The 22,641-nt window shown below is 43.6% G+C and overlaps 1 protein-coding gene across 1 annotated transcript in view; it reads right to left on the minus strand.

The window, feature by feature from the left end:
• Nucleotides 1-22,641, minus strand: part of itfg1 (integrin alpha FG-GAP repeat containing 1) — a gene marked incomplete at its 5' end in the record, with an annotated part of 222,107 nt that overhangs the window by 115,064 nt on the left and 84,402 nt on the right. The window contains 2 exons of the mRNA XM_080520248.1: nucleotides 88-239; nucleotides 18,241-18,335. Coding sequence (XP_080376374.1) covers nucleotides 88-239; nucleotides 18,241-18,335 — 247 coding nt within the window. The remainder of the gene's footprint in view (nucleotides 1-87; nucleotides 240-18,240; nucleotides 18,336-22,641) is intronic.

The raw sequence follows: 22,641 nt of genomic DNA on the forward strand, positions 1-22,641 counted from the left end.
GCCCCAACATGAAGGATCTGCATGAACATGCTGTAAACGTAAACACTGCCACACACAAGGCCAGCCAGCTCGGTGATCAGCTCCTACCTCCCACTGGTGTTCTTGAGGACCACCAGGGCGTCGGGGAAGCCGTCCAGGTTGTAGTCCCCGAAGTGAAGGACCAGAGGAGAGCGTAGGGTCCCTGGGACGAAGCTCCACACTGTGCCCTTCCACTGGAAGTCTGACAGGACCTGAACCCACTGAAACAAAGATTCAAATCCATCAGAAAAACTGCAAGAATGGAAGGGAAAAAACAAAACTTGAACAGTGAACTTCATTTATAGTTTCGTGTTCACACAGAAAAAGCAGAAGCACTCAAAATGATGTAGTAGCCATGTTGGGCCACTCGTTGGTGCTGTTAGTTGTTTTTGTAATGAAACCCCCCACACACACGCAGAAAGCAATACACTCTAAACATGAACAATTAAGTCAATGTATTTGTTCATTTGAACATGACAGTGCATGTTAATGTAGACGCCATCTCTTCACAACATTACTTGAACAATCCAAGCTTTAAATGCATCTAAAGAACGGAGGAGTCCTGAAGTATCACAGAGAAGAGAAAGTTCGGTGGTATTCTTCTTTACATGAATTACGATCAGCAGTATATTTAGAGCTTCAGCCTGGTGGAACATATTGTTGCGATGCTAAGATTGACTTTGTTAGGATGAAACTGTTTGTTCGGCTCATTCCACAGATGTTTCACTGGACTGAGATCAATCAAGCTGATGTTGGAGTCCTGAAGGGGGGCCTCCACGTGTTCGGGAGCTTCATCCTGCTGATGTTTTGCTTGTTCTCCGCATGAAGTGACGTAGTGTCAACAGAGAAGCTGCGTGAAGGTAGTTCACTGCAACGCATAGCCTTTGTGTACTGTTTGTGTGTGGCATAGAAATGAGGCTTACTAAGGATTTGGATCGGCAAGTAGCTAAAGGTTCGTACTTCTACTTGGAGGCTCATTCTTTAAAACAAAGTGGTGTCAGTGCATTCCCATTTGTAAGTAACACTAAACAGAGGATCAAAACGATCCCAACAGAATAGCACCAAATAATAAGTGTCATGAAAAGAGATAGTCTGTGTTAATCACTTCACCTGTGAGTGGTCATAATGTTATGGCTGAACTGCCAACTGTGATTCATGCTGTGAAGCGTACTAATCTGCAAAATAAGATCAGGACCTGTACTCATTGATTCAATAGAAGTGACATTAAAAACACACATTAAGCTCGTCAGTAAAGATTAAGTGTCACCATTAAAGCCTGAATAAAACTGCTGTTTCGCTGCTCCTCCCAGAATTAATGTGAAGATAAAAATGGTGTTACGGAGGGAGGCAGACGCTCTTCCTCTCCTCTTCACATCACACCTATACACGTTTCAGGTCCAAACATCAGACACTGAAGAAGAGCTGCTTCACCCCGAAGACAAACGACTGTTTGTGTCGACGGTCAGACGACATTGTGACCGCCAGAATCCCTCCAACTGCTACTTTGACCAAAAAACACATGATGTAGTTCTTCTGCAGCCATGCAACACACACACAGTAATATGACTGAAGTTCACTCCTAAATGATCCAATTGAATAATACCGTTTCAGTTTTTAGTTCATCTGCACTTCAACTGAAAGCAAACTGAGGCTCTGCAATTATTGTTAAAACTATTATTAAAACACTACTCTGAGCCAAAAAAACAAAACTGTTTTTTGTTTTTGTTTTTTAACCAGGATTCCCTTATTCATTCTGTTTGACCACTCCACAAGCACAGGCACACACAAATGGCCAGAACTGAACACTGAACCAAACACACATTTCGATCATTTCCATTTTAAATGAATTAATTCTCACAACCTTTACGGAACAGCTGCAACAAACATTAGGTTGAAATAGGTTTTGTCCTCGTTCTTTTCATCCTTATTCTTTGCTTCAAACCAAAGATGGCAGGGCCTTGGATCCTCGCGGTGACACTGAGCCGTTGAGCAGGACATTATAATGCTGCCACTGATTAATGCGGAAAAGAAAAAAGAATCATGTAAAGTGATTCAGATAGTAAACAAACAGAGCATCTCACTGAGTCCATTATCTCCTCTCACTTCATATCAGTGCTATTACATTAAACAGCTGCTTCATTACCCCGACAAACCAGCACTGGCTCCACTAACACTTTATATAGTTTGTCTCATCTCATTCAAGGTTGTAACACACTAACATATACTTTAACCAGCTGCTGCTCTGTGGTGACGCCTGAATGTTTTAATTTCTCTCAAATAGGTTTCACTGCCTCTGATTCGAAGTCATAATTCTTCCTGTTCAAACAAAACTCTGGACATCAAATTTCCCTAAGACCAGTCCATAGTGCTGGTCTTTGTCTGAGCTCAGTATTCCTCTACAGTGAGGATGAAACTGGATTTAAGATGTTTTCGGAGAGCTGTGACAAGGCATAGCCGTTATTTCACAAAATGCAACATGTCTCATCACTGTATGAAAACTAGCGTACAAGACAACGTGCTTGCAGCATCAGATGAGTTTGAGTAATAATCACTCTTCATGTTCGCGTTGCAATGTACATATAGCAGTGTAATACACAGTCATATCTTGGATCAATCAGAGGGTGAACTCCACCAGGTGTTATTCCCGTAGCAGAGCAGCTTGTTGACATTGGTATTCTTGCTCATTTTAACCTGACCACTGTGTTTCTGTGCTTTGATTTCTGGCCTGTTGCCACCAGGTTTGATGTCATATGAAGTGGAATACGATCACTTGCCAAAAACAGACAAAGAACTGTTGAAACCCGCCGTCTGGCTCGATGTCCTCTGAGCAGTTTAACTTCTCTTCTACAAAGCAAAACAACTGCATGTGTCACACTGCAGATACACTGCAGGTCACACTGACCACTTGACATTGGGCCCTTTCATCGCCAATGAACGTTTGGATTTCCAATCGGTGAAAGCTTTGGAAAAATACCATAAACCAGGAGTCTGAGGGCCACAGCAGCTTGCCAGAGGCCCTGATCTGGCTGGTTGGTAGTTCCTAGAATAGTATAAGTTCGTCCTTATGCAACATTTTCAAGTGAAAACGCAAAACTTTAGTTGCGTATTGTGTCTGTTTACAAGACCACGGTGCTCAGAATCACTTAAAACGCAACTTTTTGAGAACAGCTCCCAGGTGAAATGTTTTGAAAGGACTCAACTCCAACGACCTTTTCTGGAAGACGCTGTGAAATGGCATCCACACCACAGCCGTATTAACTAGTCGTTGCGCACATGCTCAGTCGATGGAAAAAAATATAACATTTTCCAGAGTGTCATGACTCCCAGTCCATATTCTCCTGGGACTTGGTAGTCTTATTTTGACAGTCACAGTAATAACAATCCAAATTGGTCGTCTGTCCACTAGAGTATCTGTATTCTTACAGCAAAAATCAAGCAAAAACTGTTCTGAGACCAGAAGGCTCTCAATCACATACTATTGTTTGTCTAAGCTGCCAAACAGGAGAAGAGAAAAAAAAAACAATGTCTGTATACTCCCTTTGTTAATGTTTAGAGCATGTTCTCTGCTGCATGTGTGTGTGTGATTTCATTATAGAAACAAATAACAGCACCCACTAGTGGCCCAATAGGACATTTCCATGGAAACGGACATTGTTTTCTAAATGTTGCCATGTAAACATGAAACTTCTTGGAAATGAAAATACAAAAACAATGTGTTTTCATATGAAACCATGTTGTGTAAATGAGGCCAAAACAGGGACAAAAACGTTTTTTAAGCAGAAAAATTGCTGCTATTCACATGAAATAAGAAATGTAAATAAAATGAATAGATTACTGACATAACGAGCATTGATTGCAGCAAGGCGCTTCAGGGTAAGCATGCAAACATTTGTAAAAACAGGCAGACTGAAGGCAGCAAAGTAAAGCACTTTTGTAAAAAGTGCTTCAAATGTGAACTTATACGTTTTGGCACTAAAACAAAATTTGACTTTTGGAGTCATCATTCAATGATTGGTTATTTTGTGATCCGGTCCAGCTGAGATCCAGTTTTCTGTCTGTGGCTCCTGAACTTTGAATATTGAGCAGCTGCAGGACGAGCCGGCACATTGTGAGAAAGAAAACCACAGCCTGATGCCAATTAGTCAGAGCTCCAACAGACCAATCCTGATGGAAGTGATGGAGGTTTCCTCACATCCAGCTGTTCACGCTGATGTGCAGGTGAAACACTCAGGCCCGTTTTCAGGTCACACCTCAGTGGTTTCACTCACAATGACAATCCACTGCTTCATTCTTTTGCACATAGGCCCGAGGAAGACTTTCCTTCTCATCTTTGATGAAAAGTTAGAGAGTGAATGAAGTAATTTCAACAGCTCTGGACGAAAGCTTTACAACCTCAGGATTGTGCCCTTCTTGATGGACAGCCACAGATCATATGAGGATTTGCCTCCTCTGAAGCTCACGGAATTACATTTGCAAATCTTAAGAAATCCAAATGAAGACCTGTGAACATACCTGATGCTCTGACATGAACCTCCAGGTCCTATTCAACCTGCTGCGCTGTAATTTAGATCAACGTACAAACATCCACAATCACACCATCAAACAGCATGATAGAATTTCCTGCAGAACCGAATGAAAGACACTTAAAACGGCATGCTTTTATTGAAAACAAATATTTATGGGCAAATAGGTGAGTTGGGTTATTTTGCAGTGTGTTGATATTAAAGGAAGTAAAGTGATCCGTTTACTCTTTAGTTTAAGCTTTCTGGTTCAGATTCTAATCTTTACGCTTTAGAATACATAATTATGGTGAAAAACACCTGCAGCGGCATTCTTTCTAAAATATCTATCATATATTTATGGTAATGTGGTGGTGCAGTGTGGTGTGGTGGTGCAGTGTGGTGTGGTGGTGTGATATACACTGTGGAGATGTGGTGGTGTGATGGTACACTGTGAAGATGTGGTGGTGCAGTGTAGTGTGGTGGTGTGATGTACACTGTGAAGATGTGGTGGTGCAGTGTAGTGTGGTGGTGTGATGGTACACTGAAGATGTGGTGGTGTAGTGTGGTGGTGTGATGGTACACTGTGAAGATGTGGTGGTGCAGTATAAACTGCTGTCTTGCTGCTACATGAGAGTAAATCCTGCTGCTGCCTGTGGATAAAATGTTGGAGGTAGTGGCAGTGGATAGATTTTGGAGGTTGTGGATGAATGTTGAAGGTGGTGGATGAATGTTTGAGGTGGTGGATGGATGTTGAAGGTTGTGGATGAATGCTGAACATTGTGGATGAATGTTGGAGGTTGTGGATGAATGTTGGGGGCTGTGGATAAATGTTGGCAATGGTGGATGAAGGTTGGTAGTGGTGGATGAATGTTGGCAGTTGTGGATGAATGTTGGCAGTTGTGGATGAATGTTGAAGGTTGTGGATGAATGTTGGTGGTGGTGGATGAATGTTGGAGGTGGTGGAGGAATGTTGGCGGTGGTGGATGAATGTTGGCGGTGGTGGATGAATGTTGGCGGTCGTGGAGGAATGTTGGCGGTGGTGGAGGAATGTTGGCGGTGGTGGATGAATGCTGGAGGTGGTGGATGAATGTTGGAGGTGGTGGATGAATGTTGGCGGTGGTGGATGAATGTTGGCGGTGGTGGAGGAATGTTGGTGGTGGTGGATGAATGCTGGAGGTGGTGGATGAATGTTGGAGGTGGTGGATGAATGCTGGCGGTGGTGGATGACTGTTGGAGGTTGTGGATGCATTTTGGAGCTTGTGGATGAATGTTGGAGGTGGTGGATGAATGTTGGTGGTGGTGGATGAATGTTGGAGGTTGTGGATGAATGTTGGTGGTGGTGGATGAATGTTGGAGGTTGTGGATGAATGCTGGCAGTGGTGGATGAATGTTGGTGGTGGTGGATGAATGTTGGTGGTGGTGGATGAATGTTGGTGGTGGTGGATGAATGCTGGCAGTGGTGGATGAATGTTGGTGGTGGTGGATGAATGTTGGTGGTGGTGGATGGATGTTGGAGGTTGTGGATGAATGCTGGCGGTGGTGGATGAATGTTGGTGGTGGTGGATGAATGTTGGTGGTGGTGGATGAATGTTGGAGGTTGTGGATGAATGCTGGCAGTGGTGGATGAATGTTGGTGGTGGTGGATGAATGTTGGTGGTGGTGGATGAATGTTGGTGGTGGTGGATGAATGCTGGCAGTGGTGGATGAATGTTGGTGGTGGTGGATGAATGTTGGTGGTGGTGGATGAATGTTGGTGGTGGTGGATGGATGTTGGAGGTTGTGGATGAATGCTGGCGGTGGTGGATGAATGTTGGTGGTGGTGGATGAATGTTGGTGGTGGTGGATGAATGTTGGTGGTGGTGGATGAATGTTGGTGGTGGTGGTGGATGAATGTTGGAGGTTGTGGATGAATGCTGGCAGTGGTGGATGAATGTTGGTGGTGGTGGTGGATGGATGTTGGAGGTTGTGGATGAATGCTGGCGGTGGTGGATGAATGTTGGTGGTGGTGGATGAATGTTGGTGGTGGTGGATGAATGTTGGTGGTGGTGGATGAATGTTGGTGGTGGTGGATGAATGTTGGAGGTTGTGGATAAATGTTGGTGATCTCCCAGTTGAAATGCAATATGGTGAATGAGGTAATGTCCATTGTTTTCAGCCTTTGTTGAGGCCTCATTTCAGGAAATATACAAACTAAGACACCAACAACAAGACAGTGGGAGGAGATAAGATACAGAAGAAGAAACACTGTGCTGCTCTGCTCAATAAAACAGATGAAATGTTCATGAAAACAGAATATTCCTGCCGTTTCCTTAACAAGCAGCTTCTATCACCAAGTTCAATAAAGAAAATACGATCTTTGCCCAAGAAAAACACTTTGGTGTGTTTGCTTTAGCAGGATAATTTTCACTGATGAAACTCACTTGTACGATTCCCTAAGAGTGAATGTGAATGTAAAAATAAGTTAATGGTCTAAAAACACACTGAAGTGCAAGAGTTCATCAGCACATCTTTCCAACAACACTCTTCTGATGATATAAATAGACAAGAGAAGCTTTGTGTTCACACAGTTTCAGAATTCTGCCTGATGATATTGCTTTCTCACAAATGTTTTCACAGCCTCACAAATGTGCACCTCTCGAGATAAAGTTGGTTTTTAAGTACCCAACTAAACCCGAGCCCTTTTCAGGAGGAAGGGTATGGAAAGGTGAGATGAGGGGTGTTTTTTCTCGTGCATGTTTACAGCAATGTCCAGGATGCTTTCAAATACGTCAAACGGAGGAGACCTTTAGTATTTAATCCACATTCATTTGTCCTGATCTAAAGCTGGTGACAAAGGTTGGTCTGAAAAAACGACTCTGTTCACAGAAAATGTGGCTAACTTCTAATTTCTCTCCAAAATCTTTTCGAGCAGTTCATGAGAAAACTAAAAGTGTGAAGAAGAACTTCAGGTGTCAGAAAACGTGCAGCAGTGAGAGCTCATGAATCCATGAACACAGATCAGCTGTCAGACTGCAGCAGCGAGCGAAGCCAGCAGGAGAGGAAGCGTGTGGAGTGTGGAGCTGACAGTCAAGTCCACCCGTCATTAAATCTTAATGTGTCCGGTGAAATCCAGCGGCGCTACATATCAACAAAAGGAAACTGAAAGTCGAAGCCGACATCAGCCTCGACGCATCCACAGTTTACATACACACTAATCTAATACAAGCGCCACAGCCTTTATGAGAATGTATCCACCTTCCACAAAATGGAATTTACATTTCCACATATTAAAAATAAATTGAAATTTCCATTGATGCAAAAGCAGAATATTGTTTAAATGTTGACTCAACTTTTCTTTGTAAAACCTTTTTATTGTGAGAGGCGCGGTTGGAGACTCGCAATCAGGCAGTAGTAAAGAGACAAAGCGAGTGAACGGGACTCTAGATGAGAATCATATTTAATGAGGTGTTTATTCACACGTAACGCAGTGAAAGGCGCAGGGAGCCACGGTAACAGCCGGAGAGCGACACGGGGACCTTTGCTCTCCACAGAAACGCTCGTCTCACTCGGGATGTGAATACATCTTCCTCCGGTGAGCGGCGACTCCACCTGAGTAGGTGATGGTGTTTACAGAAGCTCCGTCTTCAAAGCTTTTCACCCTTTCACCTGCAGGCCAAATGAATTCACCGGTGATTGTTTGAGTCTGGAGTCCTCTGGTTTGTGCTCAGACCTGCCGTGACATCGTCTCCCAGGACGGAGGGGGCCGGCGCTGGCCGGCGGTCTTATCTGCACGGCGCTGTGCTGCGGTGGCCCGGAGGCAATCACTGTTCTGTCTGCAGCTTCTTCTGCTGCACTGATTAGACCAGGAGAGGAAGAGCACAGAGAATACCAACAGCTTGCACACGCACGCACACACGCACGCACACACACACACACACACACACACACACACACACACACACACATACACAGAGGTGAAAAAGACTCGTCTGTTGCGGCTGCGATGGCGTGATAGCTGTTGATTAAATTGAAGATGGCAGTTCATGTCTCCAAGTAAATCCATTACCTAAAGATAGCCCCCCCCAAGTACAATGGAGGTTTCCAGAGCAAAAGATGAAAAAAAAAAAAAAAAAAAGGAAGAGAAGAAAGCTTCAGAAACAGAAGACCTGCAACTGATAAACACAATCAGACTGGAAAGTTCTATGAGTGCTTCAGTTTTGGACTCAGATATCAAGAAAAGTCCAAACTACTGACTGTAAAACATGGCGGGGGCACCATCTGGTTGTTGGGCTGCATTCTTCTACGGGAAACAATGACTCCTTCCAAGTAATGATCAAATGTGAAGATATTCCAGAACATTTGACAAAGAAACTCGTTCTGCAGCATGAGTGGGGATCAGCTGAAGCTCTGGTGTTAGCAGGTCAAAGTTCACAGTGCAGGCTGGATCACACTTGATTTGACTGATCCTGCACTTTAGCCAAATAAAGTGACAGACACAGAGAGTGGACAGACTTGTGTATGATGTCCACTCACCGAACCCTAACCCTAAAAGAAGTACCAGCAGATGCAAGGGGCAGGAATGAACACATTATTTCATAGTGTCCACATCCCACAGTGGATGGGAAAAACATCGACAGGACTGGATAATATACAACAGCTCAGAAGGTCCTTATTTTGTTTACCATGATGCTCTTCTCCTGCGAGGTAAAGGAAAACTCAACTAGTTTATGAAATTGTATAGATAGAATGAAGAAAGTTCAGCTCATGACATCTGAAGTTAATCTAAACATCCCACCAGCAGCAGCCTCAAACAACAAGATACATCAAGATGCATATGAATTATAACCATCAGAAAACTAGTGTTGTGTGTTTGGTTGAGTTAAACTGATTGTTGTTTTGTCAGCACATGATAAATACAGTAAACACAGTAAATAAAAATGACAACTCTATCAGTAATTAAACTCAGTATCATTGTGGCTGTCAGGCTGTCATTTCCATTGACGGCACTTCCTGTAAAAGAACAGATCTGACTTAATGACACTGATGTGTGATGATGATGACTTTGTGTGAACATATGGCTGAAGAAAAGCAGATGACACTCGTCTGACTGCAGGAAATGAGCAAATGAAACCACAAAGCACCACCGTTTTAAATAAGTCGCTTCCAAAAGCTGAGGGTAAAACTGGAATAGAGATTTTCCTGCCTTTCAGAAAACGGAGGCAGCCTCTCTCCTGGGGTTTGTCGTGTTTCTCCGCAGAATTGTGCAAATTGCAGGAGGTTGAGTGAGGATATTAAAAGGTTTCTAGTCTAATCGAATAAATTCTATCTAAGAGGCCCGAGCCTAGCAGCCGACCTGACAGAGCACTCCTTAAATAAATCATAAGGCAGTTTCTCCTTCCTCATGGCTGCTAAGTTTTGACATTTAATCACTAAATATAGTCGAGTATTTGAATAATGTCAAGTGTATGTCTTTACAGATTAATCAGAACCCAGTGTCCTGCGCTTAAACACAGAGCTCCTAGCCGACACTCGCTGGTTCAAATGTCACCATATTAACACCAAATTGAGTGTGAGCAGTGTGTGTGTGTGTGTGTGTGTGTTAATGCAGACATCCAAATGACCCAGTTAATGGAGATGAAAACGATGATGGGATTTGTGCTCGCGCAGTAATCTGATACCTTTAATAGTAGTGAGGGGAGGAATCCCGCATACAAATGGCTTTTTATCAAACTGTGTGAAAACATGGGTGTCTTCTCGTGCCGTTCTGCACACACACACTGGTGTACCCACGCAGACTGTAAAATGGCATGTGAAGAAAAAGGCAGCAGCAAGGTGGGGGGAAAAAAAAAGCAAATGAGAAGAGGCCCCCCCCAATGTAAAATGGCTCTCCCAGCTCTGCTGATGACTGGAGTGAAACAGCCCCGGCGTGCTCGCCGCATCCCATTGATTCGACTTGGCGGCGAGAGCTCCCGCTTCATTAGGCCAAGAAATTAAAATGTGGGCGGCCTGCGGTGGAGGCGCGAGGCATGGGAGGGGTTTATGATGCGAAGTGAGGGAGGGTTGTAACATCCACACACGACAAGGCTGAAACTACAGGCATGCAAGCAGCCACCTACACAACCAGGACCACGTCAGCACGAGAGGAAAGATCCATTCCACAGTCTGGATGCGTCACAAAGGATTTGATCAGAGCGCAAAGTGAAGTTCATGTGAACTGGTCCTGACAACACTGATGGAAATCTGGAGTTTACATTATGGACCAGCATTTCCCCTAAACACTGATGATTGAGACCAATGAATAAAATCAGAAGTCACATGATACATGGATACAAGAATTAATTAGTAGCAACATCTTCAGCTAAACCAATATCTGCTGATCAGAACGTCAGAAATTCAGCTCATCCGTATGCCAGATGTGGCGTGTGAACGAGCTCATTTCACACATTTCTAAGGAAACCGGATGTAAACTGACTGAGCCACTCTAAAAGAAAGTGCTTCTTGTCTTTCTGCTGCATCACCAAACTTCCAATGAGCTTTTCCACCTCCATGATGACTGGAAACTTTCCAGGCACAGAGGGAGCAGCCCCCATGCTGTGATGCTGCCTCCACCATGCTTCACTGATAATGTAGCAAGACTTACACCATAGATCAGGTTTTGTGTTCTTAGAAAATTACATTTCAAACTCTTCAGTCCACAAAACACTTTTGTGTGGTGGAGTCGGCCAGAGAGCTCTTAGGGAAAATTCACTTGTGCAGATTATAGTTGATCTTATTTTTCTTTCTCCATGCCATGACAGATTCTAATGAGTTATTGAAGTATATCAAAATCAGTTTTTATATGAATATTCAAACATATTAATGTTAACAATTTGTATTGATATAAAATCGATAAAAGGCTATTCTATTGTATTTTCTTCTATTTCAGTCTAAAAGTCCCCATCTTCAGAGGTCACTTACTTCCTCCACCACTGCTACAGTCGAATGAACGTGTCCAATAAAGACATGAAATGATCCTTATTAGTGTTACAACATGAATCACTGTATATAGAATTTGTGACCTGGATGAAGGTTGATTCACATTCTTTCCACGGCGGTGGTGCTCATGAGCACGAGCAGCGTTTCCATCAGAGCATTTTTAGAAAAGTTCCACCTCGGGAGCCGTTTTCAAAAGGTTGTGTTTTCATTGCCTCCGAGCACCGGTGGCCTATACACAAACACCCAAAATCTTACACAAGTTTTACATTTTCAACATTGGCTGTAAGAAAAACAAGCATGGAGGTCAGTTGTTCCAGAAGCTGAACATTTCTACCAATGCTACACTGACGTGTTCTCGCTTCAAGGAACAAGTGACCAACAGTGTGTTTCTCCCTCAGGTGTGAATGTTGTACTGAGCTGAAACAGGCGGGCTGGGTGTGATGCACACTCTGTGGCCGGGTGTCCCTGGGTCCGCAACCTGCTGCCTGTCTCGCCTCTCTGGAAGGCCTCAGTCTCTCGCTTCTGAACGCGCACGCCGTCTGAACAGCAGCAGGCTGTTGTTCTTCAAAGGCACAGCTCAATATTGAAACGCAAACATTTTGCGTGTGTGAAAGTGGAAGATGAAGAATAAAAGACAGACGCTCCTAACAACAGGGCCGTTAATACATGTGGCCTCCTCCGTCAGCATCTATGTTAGACTGCGACTGGAAACGTTACTTCAAATCAGTACATATGAACGTGGTTATAACCTCTAAGGTCGGCCACAAAGACAACAGCTTCAACAAAGTCCACTTTCCAGACAGACACTGAAGAGAGTAGAGTAGAGTAGAGTAGAGTAGAGTAGAGTGGAACAGAACAGAACAGAAACAATGAATTGCAGAGCGTTCAGTGTTGCCTCACGACTTCTTCAGGTTAGAATGAACAATGTCTCTGAGCACAAAACACAAATGAACTAACTGACTCGTAGCCATGAAGCTTGTTTGTTGGAAAACCACGTGGTTGGCGGCTCTGCGAGTCCGGGGGAGGTGCCGGCATCTATCCTGGGGGGCGGCGGCCTGGCTGAGGGGGGTGTGCCGGGGCGGCGTCGGGGCCTTGGGGGCTGGGTGCCCTCCCCTCTCTGGTGGGGGTACCCGCTGCGGTGCCGGGGGTGGGTCCTCCCTCCCCCTCGCTCCCGGATCTGGGGGGGGGGGGGGGGGTCGGGGACAATGGGGCTCCCTGTCCGTGTGGCCTTGCTGGGCGGCTTGGGTCAGGGCCTGGGGATCTGCGCCCTTTGACCCTGCGGAGGGTCTTCTCTGCACTACATCTGGTGCCTTCCGGGTCGGGGTGTGGCTCTCCGGGATGATTTGTTGGGGCTTCAACGGGTCTGGGGGGCCGCGCCCGGCCCCGGTGACCTCTGGCCCCGGGGGGGTGTTGCAGGCCCCCCCACAACAGTTCCAACCAGGGTTGGGTAGTAACGGATTACATATAACGGCATTACGTAGTTAGGAAAAACAAAAATGTAACTGTAATCCGTTACAATACATAAAAAAATGTGCAATCTCGTTATAGGTATATTTGATAAAAACTGGGATTACAATAGAAAATCGCAAACTACAAATGCAGCTGTCACATGCATTGCGAGAATTAGGATTTTGGGGCGGTATGGCTCGGTTGGTAGAGCGGTCGTCTCCCAAACGGAAGGTTGCAGGTTGGATCCCATCTCTCCCTGCCCACATGCCGAAGTGTCCTTGGGCAAGACACTGAACCCTGAACTGCCTGTGTGAATGCAGTGTGAGAGTGAATGGTTGGTGGTGGTTGGAGGGGCCGATGGGGCAAAGTGGCTACAAACGTAGTTTACCACCAGCCAGTATGGAAGAAATGAATGATGCAATGCAATGTAATGCAATGCAAGCCCTATATAAAATCAATGCATTATTATTATTATTATTCATTCCTGATGCTTTCAGGCTGGCCGGCACTGAGAGAGAGAGAGAGAGAGCGAGCGAGAGAGAGTGTGTTTTGGAAAAGATGGGCACATTTTTTTGAATAGAAATTGAAAGCTTTATTTGTACTGTGGTTTTGATTCTTAAAAAAAAAAAAATCAGTGTTCGACACCTGATTGGTTACTGAGTTTTGATTTAGTTCAAAACTTAAGTGCAATTTGTGTATAAGGTATGTCAGCGTTCCGCCCGGTCGTGTACGGTAGCCATGCCAACTTTTTAATAAAGGCAGCAACATGGAGAGACTCTTGGTCTCTGACATCAGAAGGCTCTCAATCACATCATATTGTCTGCCCATGCTGCCGAACAGGACAAGGGAAAAGAAAAAAAAAAAAAAGAAAGACATGAAGCCTGCAAGTTTTTGATGTCTCCAAACAGCTCACTTACTGTTTCTTGCAGCTTGATGTTTCAGCTCACTGGGGTAGCTGACAACGAGCGAGCACAAAGCTCTCTGAAGCCACCACACGCTCAAATTACCTCCAAACAGCCCCAATTCAATAAAAATACTGTTCATTTCAGTCCACAACATTGTTTAAAAATATCCTTGTAAAATTAAGACATACGGAATAAACAGATTTGTTGAGCTACTAAAGGAAAAGTCCCGCTCAGAAATGTGTCCTGAGTAAAAAGCAGATTTAATAGACATTTGAAATAAGCTGAATGCTGTTCTCCAGCCGACGGCTTCAAAAGCTCCTCTAAAGTCAGAGCTTCTTACTGCTCAAAGCTCTGCTCCACCACCGTCCCTTTACTTTCCCTTTTCCCTTCAGTAGTTCACCAACCTCAGAGTGGAGTTGATTTCCACATGGAACCAGTTTTAATATGAGTGTAAGGAAGCAGACATGGCAGCAGTTTCAAGCCTGTTTATCTGCTGGTTTGTCCTTCAACAAGCAGCTGAAGTGGAGGTGAGCTGCACCACTGAAACACTACTTCAAAAATGATCTGCAGCTGGTCACTATTGTTTGCTATTGATGCATCCTCATTCAGACTGTACTCTTCTACTCAAGAATGACATTTTTGGGATCCGTGTCATTACCATCAGCAGATTCCTGCGCTGGAGTGAGGAGAACGTCACCTCTTCTGCTTCCTGCTCTTCATTGACCCAGTCAATTAGAAGCCACATCATTTGGACCTTTGGTGCCACAATTAAAGCCGGTGGAAGCCGCTCGTAAACAACGGGTGTAAATTTCACATCACTTCTGGATTGGTGCTTAAATCTAAATTACTGCTATGATTGGGAAAACCCATTAGCAGAGCTGATTCATCAGGATTTGAAATACCAAAGTCTTATTTTGCAATACTGCTCAGTTCCACCATCTGGAAATGAGCCACAGTGTTTAATGCATCATAAAGACTGTGAGAGTGGGGGTGCTCGGCTTCATACACATACTTCCCTCCTCAAACTTTCTGTCCCACCAGGTTCAGACTCTCTGCACTACAATTCTCTCAAGTGTTCTCTGGTGAAACAGGATGTAAGATGATTCAATTACTGGGAGGCCACACTACAAGTGGTCAGAAAGCCAGTGCCCCCCCCCCCCACCACCACCACCATGGTAGAGTGTGGGTCTGCTGCTGCAGGAAGCTGTGAGGGGAAGTACAGACACACTCTCCTCCTGCTCAGCGGGACGTCTCTGCACACCCCGAGGCTTCTCATCATGGAGCCGCTTCTATACATACCCTCCCCTTGTTCACTGCATGTTCCTCCTCCCCTCCCTGGTGGAGCACTTCCATCAAAATAAAGGAGAAACAAAAAAAACAAAAAAAAACCTCCCCCTCCTTCTCCTCTGGCAATGCAGCAATGGTGGCTCACGCAGTGTTCGCACACCGATAAGGATGACGTGATGAGATCAATACTGTGGTGGAGATAAAGATGCTAACTGGAGGTCTGTTGTCTTCTGCTGGGAACTCATTGATGGGATTACGTTTTTATAAGATCCTCGCAAAGGCGACGACTCAAGCAGCTTCTGCACAGTCGACACTTTTTTCAGTGTGAAGACTGATAATATTAACACACATGTACATGTACAACAGAGGCTACATGTGTCCCACAAAGTATCATACAGATGTGTCATGTTCCAGCTTTGTACTCTAAACATGCTGTTCAGAGTATAAATCACATTTTCTGTTCAACATGTACATCTGCAAAGCAAAACCACAACATACAAACATAATGCTGAATCAGCGTTTATATATGTTGGGTTTACACTACAACTTGTTGAAAATTATGTCAATTTATTTGAAAAGAGAAGAAACACTGAAAACAAAGTAGCAACAATGTTGGGCCACTAGTTGCTCCTGCTGTTTGTGTATGAAACCACACATACAGCAGAGAATGCTATTAACAATGGGAAAACACGGACATTCCAGTGGACAGACGACCAGGTTGGATTGTTAATATGGGGACTGTCAAAATTCTGCAATTGTTCCTTTTGTCAATCTACTTGAAGGGAGCAAAAAAAACTATTTACTATCGCTGTGGTGCGCATGCAGAGTAGCTGCATTTCCCTAAAGTTGCAGTTTCTCCTTTTTCCATGCGATAGAGTCTTGAGTGTTTTTAAAAAAGAAATTCTACCTTAGAGGGTTTTGAAAAAGTTAATTTTCAGAGGCTTCAAGCACCATTGTCGTGTAAACGAAGCCTAACATTCCAGATGAAACCGATAAAAACCTGCAGAGATGAAGGCAGGCCATGGAGGAAGATAACTTTTACTCTGTACAGAAGAATATCAGCCTGGATTATATATATATCAAAACTAATGTACAATTTATTTTGTAAAGTATTTCGACTAAAAACCCAGAGTGTCTGTTCTAGAGAATAACAAGAAAAAACCATGTATGCCTTTTTTTGGAAACTTTTCGTGTAATAATGATTATTCACAGAAAACCGAGTGATTATTTGAACTAAAGTGTAATTTTGAGCAGAAGTGAGGACCGACAGTAACATCATTTGAAGAGACACTTTGCTGCAGGGGTTTTGTCTTCTTGCTTTACTGAGAAAATCAGAAAAACATGAAATTTCCCAGGGGTAGCCAGATGTCTGCGCACACTGTGGAAGCTACAAGGAGCGGGTTTGCTCCTCGCACAACTGTGGACAACTGTCTCTCACACCAACACAACATGTGTCGTCTTCACCCATCAGCAGAGCCCCTCCTCCTCCTCTCAGTCATCTTCCTCCACCGCTGACAGCCAACAGAAGAAGCTGTGTGTGTGTGTGTGTGTGTGTGTGTGTGTGTGTGTGTGTGGGAGGACATGCAGATAAGCCTGTAATATTTCTATTTTCGACTGCGGAGACAAAAAGAAGTGGAAGCGCGTCCTGTGGCAGCAGAGGAAGGAAGAGAAAGGAGCGAGGCCTCCTGCCAACTGGTAGGACGACTGAAAAGAATCACACAAGATGGTCTGTGAGAGGAAGAGGAGGAAGACAAGGAGGAGGAAGAGGCAGAGGAGGAGTGTGTGAACAAAGCCTTGCACATGTACTCATTGCTCGAGGTGCACATGAAATAGACGGATATATATGTCATGTTTCAGTGAGCTGCAGTCTCCTGCGGTGAGAGGCTCTCCTGAAATAGGAAGTCATTGTGGAGGAATGGTTTCTGGAAACGTCTTACGGTGACCGAGAGTGCCGGCCTCAAAGAGAGATGTAAAAAGCTTTTCTGACGACCAGCTCTGTGTGTGTGTGTGTGTGTGTGTGTGTGTGTGTGTGTGTGTGTGTGTGTGTGTGTGTGTGTGTGTGTGTGTGTGTGTGTGTGTGTGTGTGTGTGTGTGTGTGTGTGTGTGTGTGTGTGTGTGTGTGTGTGTGTGTGTGTGTGTGTCTGAGAGGAAAGATCACTTCATATATTTGAACAACTGCAATGTTTTCTTTGCATTAGTGTAAGAAGATGTAAATAAATTATGAAAGTTATTTTATTGAAAATCGTGTTGTAAAACCTGAGCAAGTTATAAGACAAATTACGGATTTATTTGACTTTTCAGCATAATGACATTATTATTTGATCCCCTGACACATAACATAAACTGTTCAAAACAAACGCTACGCTTTCAGTAAGCTAGCTCACCTCACTGCAGCGTCTCTCTATGAAGGCCCCGTTTACAAGTGAAGATGCATCATTATAGCATTTTTCTTTTCTGAAGAGTTTTGCATTTACACATCAGAGATTTGAAAACAATGTATGTTCACACAGAAATGGTAGAAAAGCTGAAAACGATGTCATTTTCATGTTCGGCCACGAGTTTGTGCTGTTGGTTCTTTTTGCATAGAACAATGAGCTCTAAACATGAACAATGGAAGAACACTGATAACCTAGTGGACAGACGACCAAGTTGGATTGTTATCATGGTGACTGTCAAAATAAAACTACCAAGTCCAGGAGAATCTGGACTGAGAGTCAAGAAACTCTGGAGGAAACATTGTGCTTAATGCTACTGAGCATGTGCACATCTACTAGTTATGACGGCGGTGGTGACCAGGACCAGGACCAGGACCAGGACCAGGACCAGGACCAGGACCAGGAGCAGATTTTTCACCGTCCAAATGGAGCGAAGCATTTTTTTTTTAAGTTCTGCCTTGGGACCCATTTTCACAAAGTTGTGTTTTCAGTGGCGTCAACCACAAATATCGTACAAACAGACCCGCTAAATACCAAAAAAAAGCTTGTGTATTCACTTGAAATCATTATGTAAATGGATGCTTAGTGACTGTTCAGAGAGCAGCAGAGAAAGACATGAAGCAAGCAGCATGTCCATGATGTGCGTGTGCGTGCGTGCGTGCGTGCGTGCGTGCGTGTGTGTGTGTGTACCTCCTCTGAACCCGGCTTGGCCAGGTAGATGGCGCTGCGCTGACAGGCTTCATCCAAGCAGGCCGGGAGGAGGTGGTCCTGGCGTCCATCACCATCTGCAGGGACAACATACGGAGCATGAAGACACAACCGTCCAGGGTGGAAGTGAGGTGTGTGTTTGTGATACTTTGTTTAATAAAACTGTGATATAAGGATATTTTCACTACACTTCAGATTCTCACAACAAAGGCCATTGTGGCTCTTTTGAGTGTGTGTGTGTGTGTGTGTGTGTGTGTGTGTGTGTGTGTGTGTGTGTGTGTGTGTGTGTGTGTGTTGATTGGTGCTCCGTCCTCGGATCATTCCATGAGAGCGAGGCTGCGTGGCTTCGGGATTACAATAATTAATGGTGATGAAAATCAGCACAGAGCGATACTGCAAGTCAACTAACATCATTAAAACGAATCCAAGAGACAAGAGTGTTTCCTGGTGGAAAACAAGCAGGTGATCGCACTCACACACTCAGTGTGTTAATAAACCTGTTAGAGATTGAAAGGTCTTCAACAACAATCACAGGTTTTATAAACTTGACCCATGTCTTACAGCTCACAGTAAAAGTTGATATTAACCTTGACAAACGCTCAGCCTGAAACTATTATTTGACTCATTCATCAGCTGCTTTTAATTATGAAATGTTCAAGTGAATTTACACTATAAATGCAGTAGGAAAAATAAAATGAGGCTTTCAGAGTGACTGAGCAAAGATAAGTCTTGACAAAGATAATAATTCACCAATCGTATATTGTTGGGTTATGTTTAAAGAGTGTGTGTTTAAAAGTATTCAGAGCAACATAACAGGCATTCCACACTGGTTCATTGTGTGGGTTATTGAGTTTCAGGCATGTTGGATGTTCCAGTTGGTCCTGAACGTCGTGTTGCTCTCTGTGCTGTGTGCAGGCTGGCAGAGGCTTTCCACACAGCACGTCGCGTACGACGCTCTGTGTCATCTTAGATTAGAAAAAGGTTTTTCTTCAAGCTGTTGCCACAAAGCTGGAAGCAAACTATTGTGTGGAATGTTTGTGTCGTGCTCGATGTCACACATCTGCCCTGGAGCAAAGCTGCTGATAGAAAGTAGGAATGCATTTGGCCATCTTGCGAATGTTGGGGGGGGAAAAAAACTGTATTTTCATGTATTGGTAATATGACCTGTTCATCTGATTGGGCAATATGTTGACATGCAGAGCATGAATGAACAGTGGAAACATAATTCACCACAGCTCAGTCAGTTTGTATGTGTGTGTACAGTACAAATATTGACATGGTGCTGATGAGGCATTTGCTACGTATCATGCATGTCTTTGAGTTGCCACAGTAGTCACAAAGCAGTTTCATTTACCATATTGTCCACACTATAAGGCACACTGCATTATAAGGCGCATGGAATAGACCAGTGGTCAGCAACCTTTATAGCTCAAAGCCATTAGGTTACATTTTCCACTGATTCTAACACCCAGAGAGGTGCACACACTTTATTTTGATAGTCCTACCTGCAGCCTATGCCAGGAGGACACTACACACAAAACCTTCTTCACTGCTGGTTGACAACTTACAACTACCGCTAATAAACTAAACTACATGAACTAAGCAACAAAAACACAACACAACACAATTATTACCGACACCACAAACCAAATAGAACCCCCAATAATTGCATTTAAAACACCACAAACAGAAACTCCCATAATTCATTGCAGCTATCGGCTGCACTGAGGAGCTCAAGGATGCAAGGCATGATGGGAATTCATGTTTTGTGTTGTTGGAGGTTATTGTGGGTTGTTGTTGGGCTTGGTGTTGTGTTGATTGTGTTTATGTGTTTTTGTTCCCCAGTTTAGGGAGTCATTATTTCATCTAGTTTATTTTGGTTTGTTAGAATGTTGGTGTGCAACCATGAGTGATGAATGTGTTGTGTGGAGTGTCGTCCGCTCTGAAGATCCAGTTGCGGAGTTAGAGTTGTCAAAATAAAAGCTTCTGGTTGTTCAGCTGTCAAATAACAGTCTCGAGTAGAGCAATTCTTCCATATATAAGGCGCACCGGGCTATAAGGCGCACTGGCAGTTTTTGAGAAAATTTGAGGTATTTAGGTGCCTTATAGTGTGGAAAATACGTTAATCCCATGAAGGAGTTTCTGCTGGATGCTGCAGACCAGCAGGCTCGCACTGGAACCTCAAAACATCTTCAGTTTCATCCTACAGAGAAACGCATCATATAATATCAGGATGCAGAGATACTCATTGAATATGATCATTCTGCTGCATATATGCACTTTATTGCATGTAAAGGCACTTCAGCATGCTGTTGTGCATGTTGGACATCCTATCAAAATCACTTATTGGGTTTTTATGGGGGTCATTGGTGTATTCAATTCATTCAATTTTATTTCTACACCTCCAATTATAACATTCATTTCAAGACACCTTTACAGAGAAGAACCAGAAATTCCACATGACAGACAGAGGAAACACAAAACTCCCTTTTAACATGAAGAAACCTCCAGAACCAGACTCATTGGTGGAGACTTCAACATATCCATGAGGGATTTGTAATCTGTCTTGTATGTATTCTCAGCATTTATAATCTCTCTTTAAGGAGACCAGAAGTGTTTGACCTCCACGTGTTGGTCCTCTTCACAGTTTGGACATTTGAACTTCGCCTAATGGGATTAATTCAAGACAAAAATGACTCTGCAACTCCAAAATGTGACAAATACTGAATTGATCTCCAAAAAGAAACATGGTGATGAACTTGTGGAGGTGAATAAATCATCCCACCCTAACAGTACAACCTTCACAACTGAATCTTTTGACCCTCCAGTCTCCATTGTGCTGCACGGCTTCTGGCATTCGGCGTCCAGATGGAGAGCGAGCATGTTGTTCTTTACTCGCTCTCCATCTGGACGCCTAATGCCAGAAGCCGTGCAGCACAGATGCAGATGCTGCACCGTGTGGACAGGCGGAGTAACTGAACAAGGCTGTCAGAAGTAACTGAGTCCACCATGCTGCAGGAGACAGCAAGTCAACAAGTAATTTCAGGCACTATTATTTTCTCCAAAAATTATAAAGAACTGTCAAACTCGTCTGGCAACAAGGTGAGAAAATGATGATTATATAATCCAAAAGCAGAGAGGATGGACTGATGAAAACACTCAAAATAATCGCGCCAATTTAAAAGGTAAACCAAAAGAGGCTCTCACCGAAGCTGTCAAATCTGAAAGGAGGAATATAAAGAATAAAGATAAAGAAGACAGAAGGAGCTCTCAACAGAAAGACAACAGACTGGAGAAGAGTATACAGTGAAAAATGTCTTCAATAAGTGAAGAAAAATTTAATTATTTTGCTGCCAGTTGTCCAAAAGGTAGTCTTTAACATTTTTAAAAAAGAAGTCTGGTGGAAGGATTCCTGGACTGCACTAAGACATTTTGTTTTGGGAAACACGTCTGTCCATCATAATGCACCATAGGAAGAATATCTTAACCTGCAGATGTGTGTATCATCTCCCACACAACGGGGAGTTTTGGTGTGAAACGTCTTCATCATTCTCTGGGTTATATGAATCTAAAGAGCCTGAAGCACATCTCTACTGTGTGTTACATCAAGCGTCACATTCAAATTGCGGCGATCACAAGGATGATTGGATGTGTGGAACTGATCATGTGACTGATGGACACAGCGGTCAGTCGGAATCAGTGTCGCCACAGTTACTTTAAAAAACTAATCCGATTACTAGTTACTCCTTAAAAAGTAAATTAGTTATTTCACCGATTACTTGTTTTTAAAAGTAACTAAGTTAGATTACAATTTACTTTTTAGTTACGTTCAGCAGCTACTGACACCACCCCCATCATCTGAACATAAAAATTACAACCAGTTTTGCCCAAAACTCTGCTGATCTCTGCCTCCTGCACCTGCTGGTACACATTTAACCTTTGACCTTAATTCTTTGTTGAATTTATATCTGACTCACGCTTTTATTATCACATTTTACTATTACTGCTATTTATTTACCCAGAGATGTACTTGTAGTCTGTTGCACTATCCATTTATTTATTTACTTGCAGTGCCTGCTCTATGCGACTTTATTTGCCCCCCTCCTAGACAAACAAAGTCTTTGATTAATTGATTGATTAGTTTAAAAAGAGGGGGCTTATTGCAATGTTAAGGTTTATTGATGACAATGATTGGTTCCAATGCTTTTGTGTTGCGTGAACCTGAGCCGTTATAGCAGGTTGGCCTGTGATTGGCTGAGTGGAGAAGGGGGCAGGTCAGATGTCTGCGTGTGTGTGTGTGTGTGTGTGTGTGTGTGTGTGTGTGTGTGTGTGTAAAGAACAGAGGAGAACGGAGGAGCTGTCGGTTCTGTTGAATAATAAACT

This window comes from Blennius ocellaris (genome assembly GCF_963422515.1).
Source record: "Blennius ocellaris genome assembly, chromosome: 1".
In the NCBI taxonomy this organism is placed as follows: domain Eukaryota; kingdom Metazoa; phylum Chordata; class Actinopteri; order Blenniiformes; family Blenniidae; genus Blennius; species Blennius ocellaris.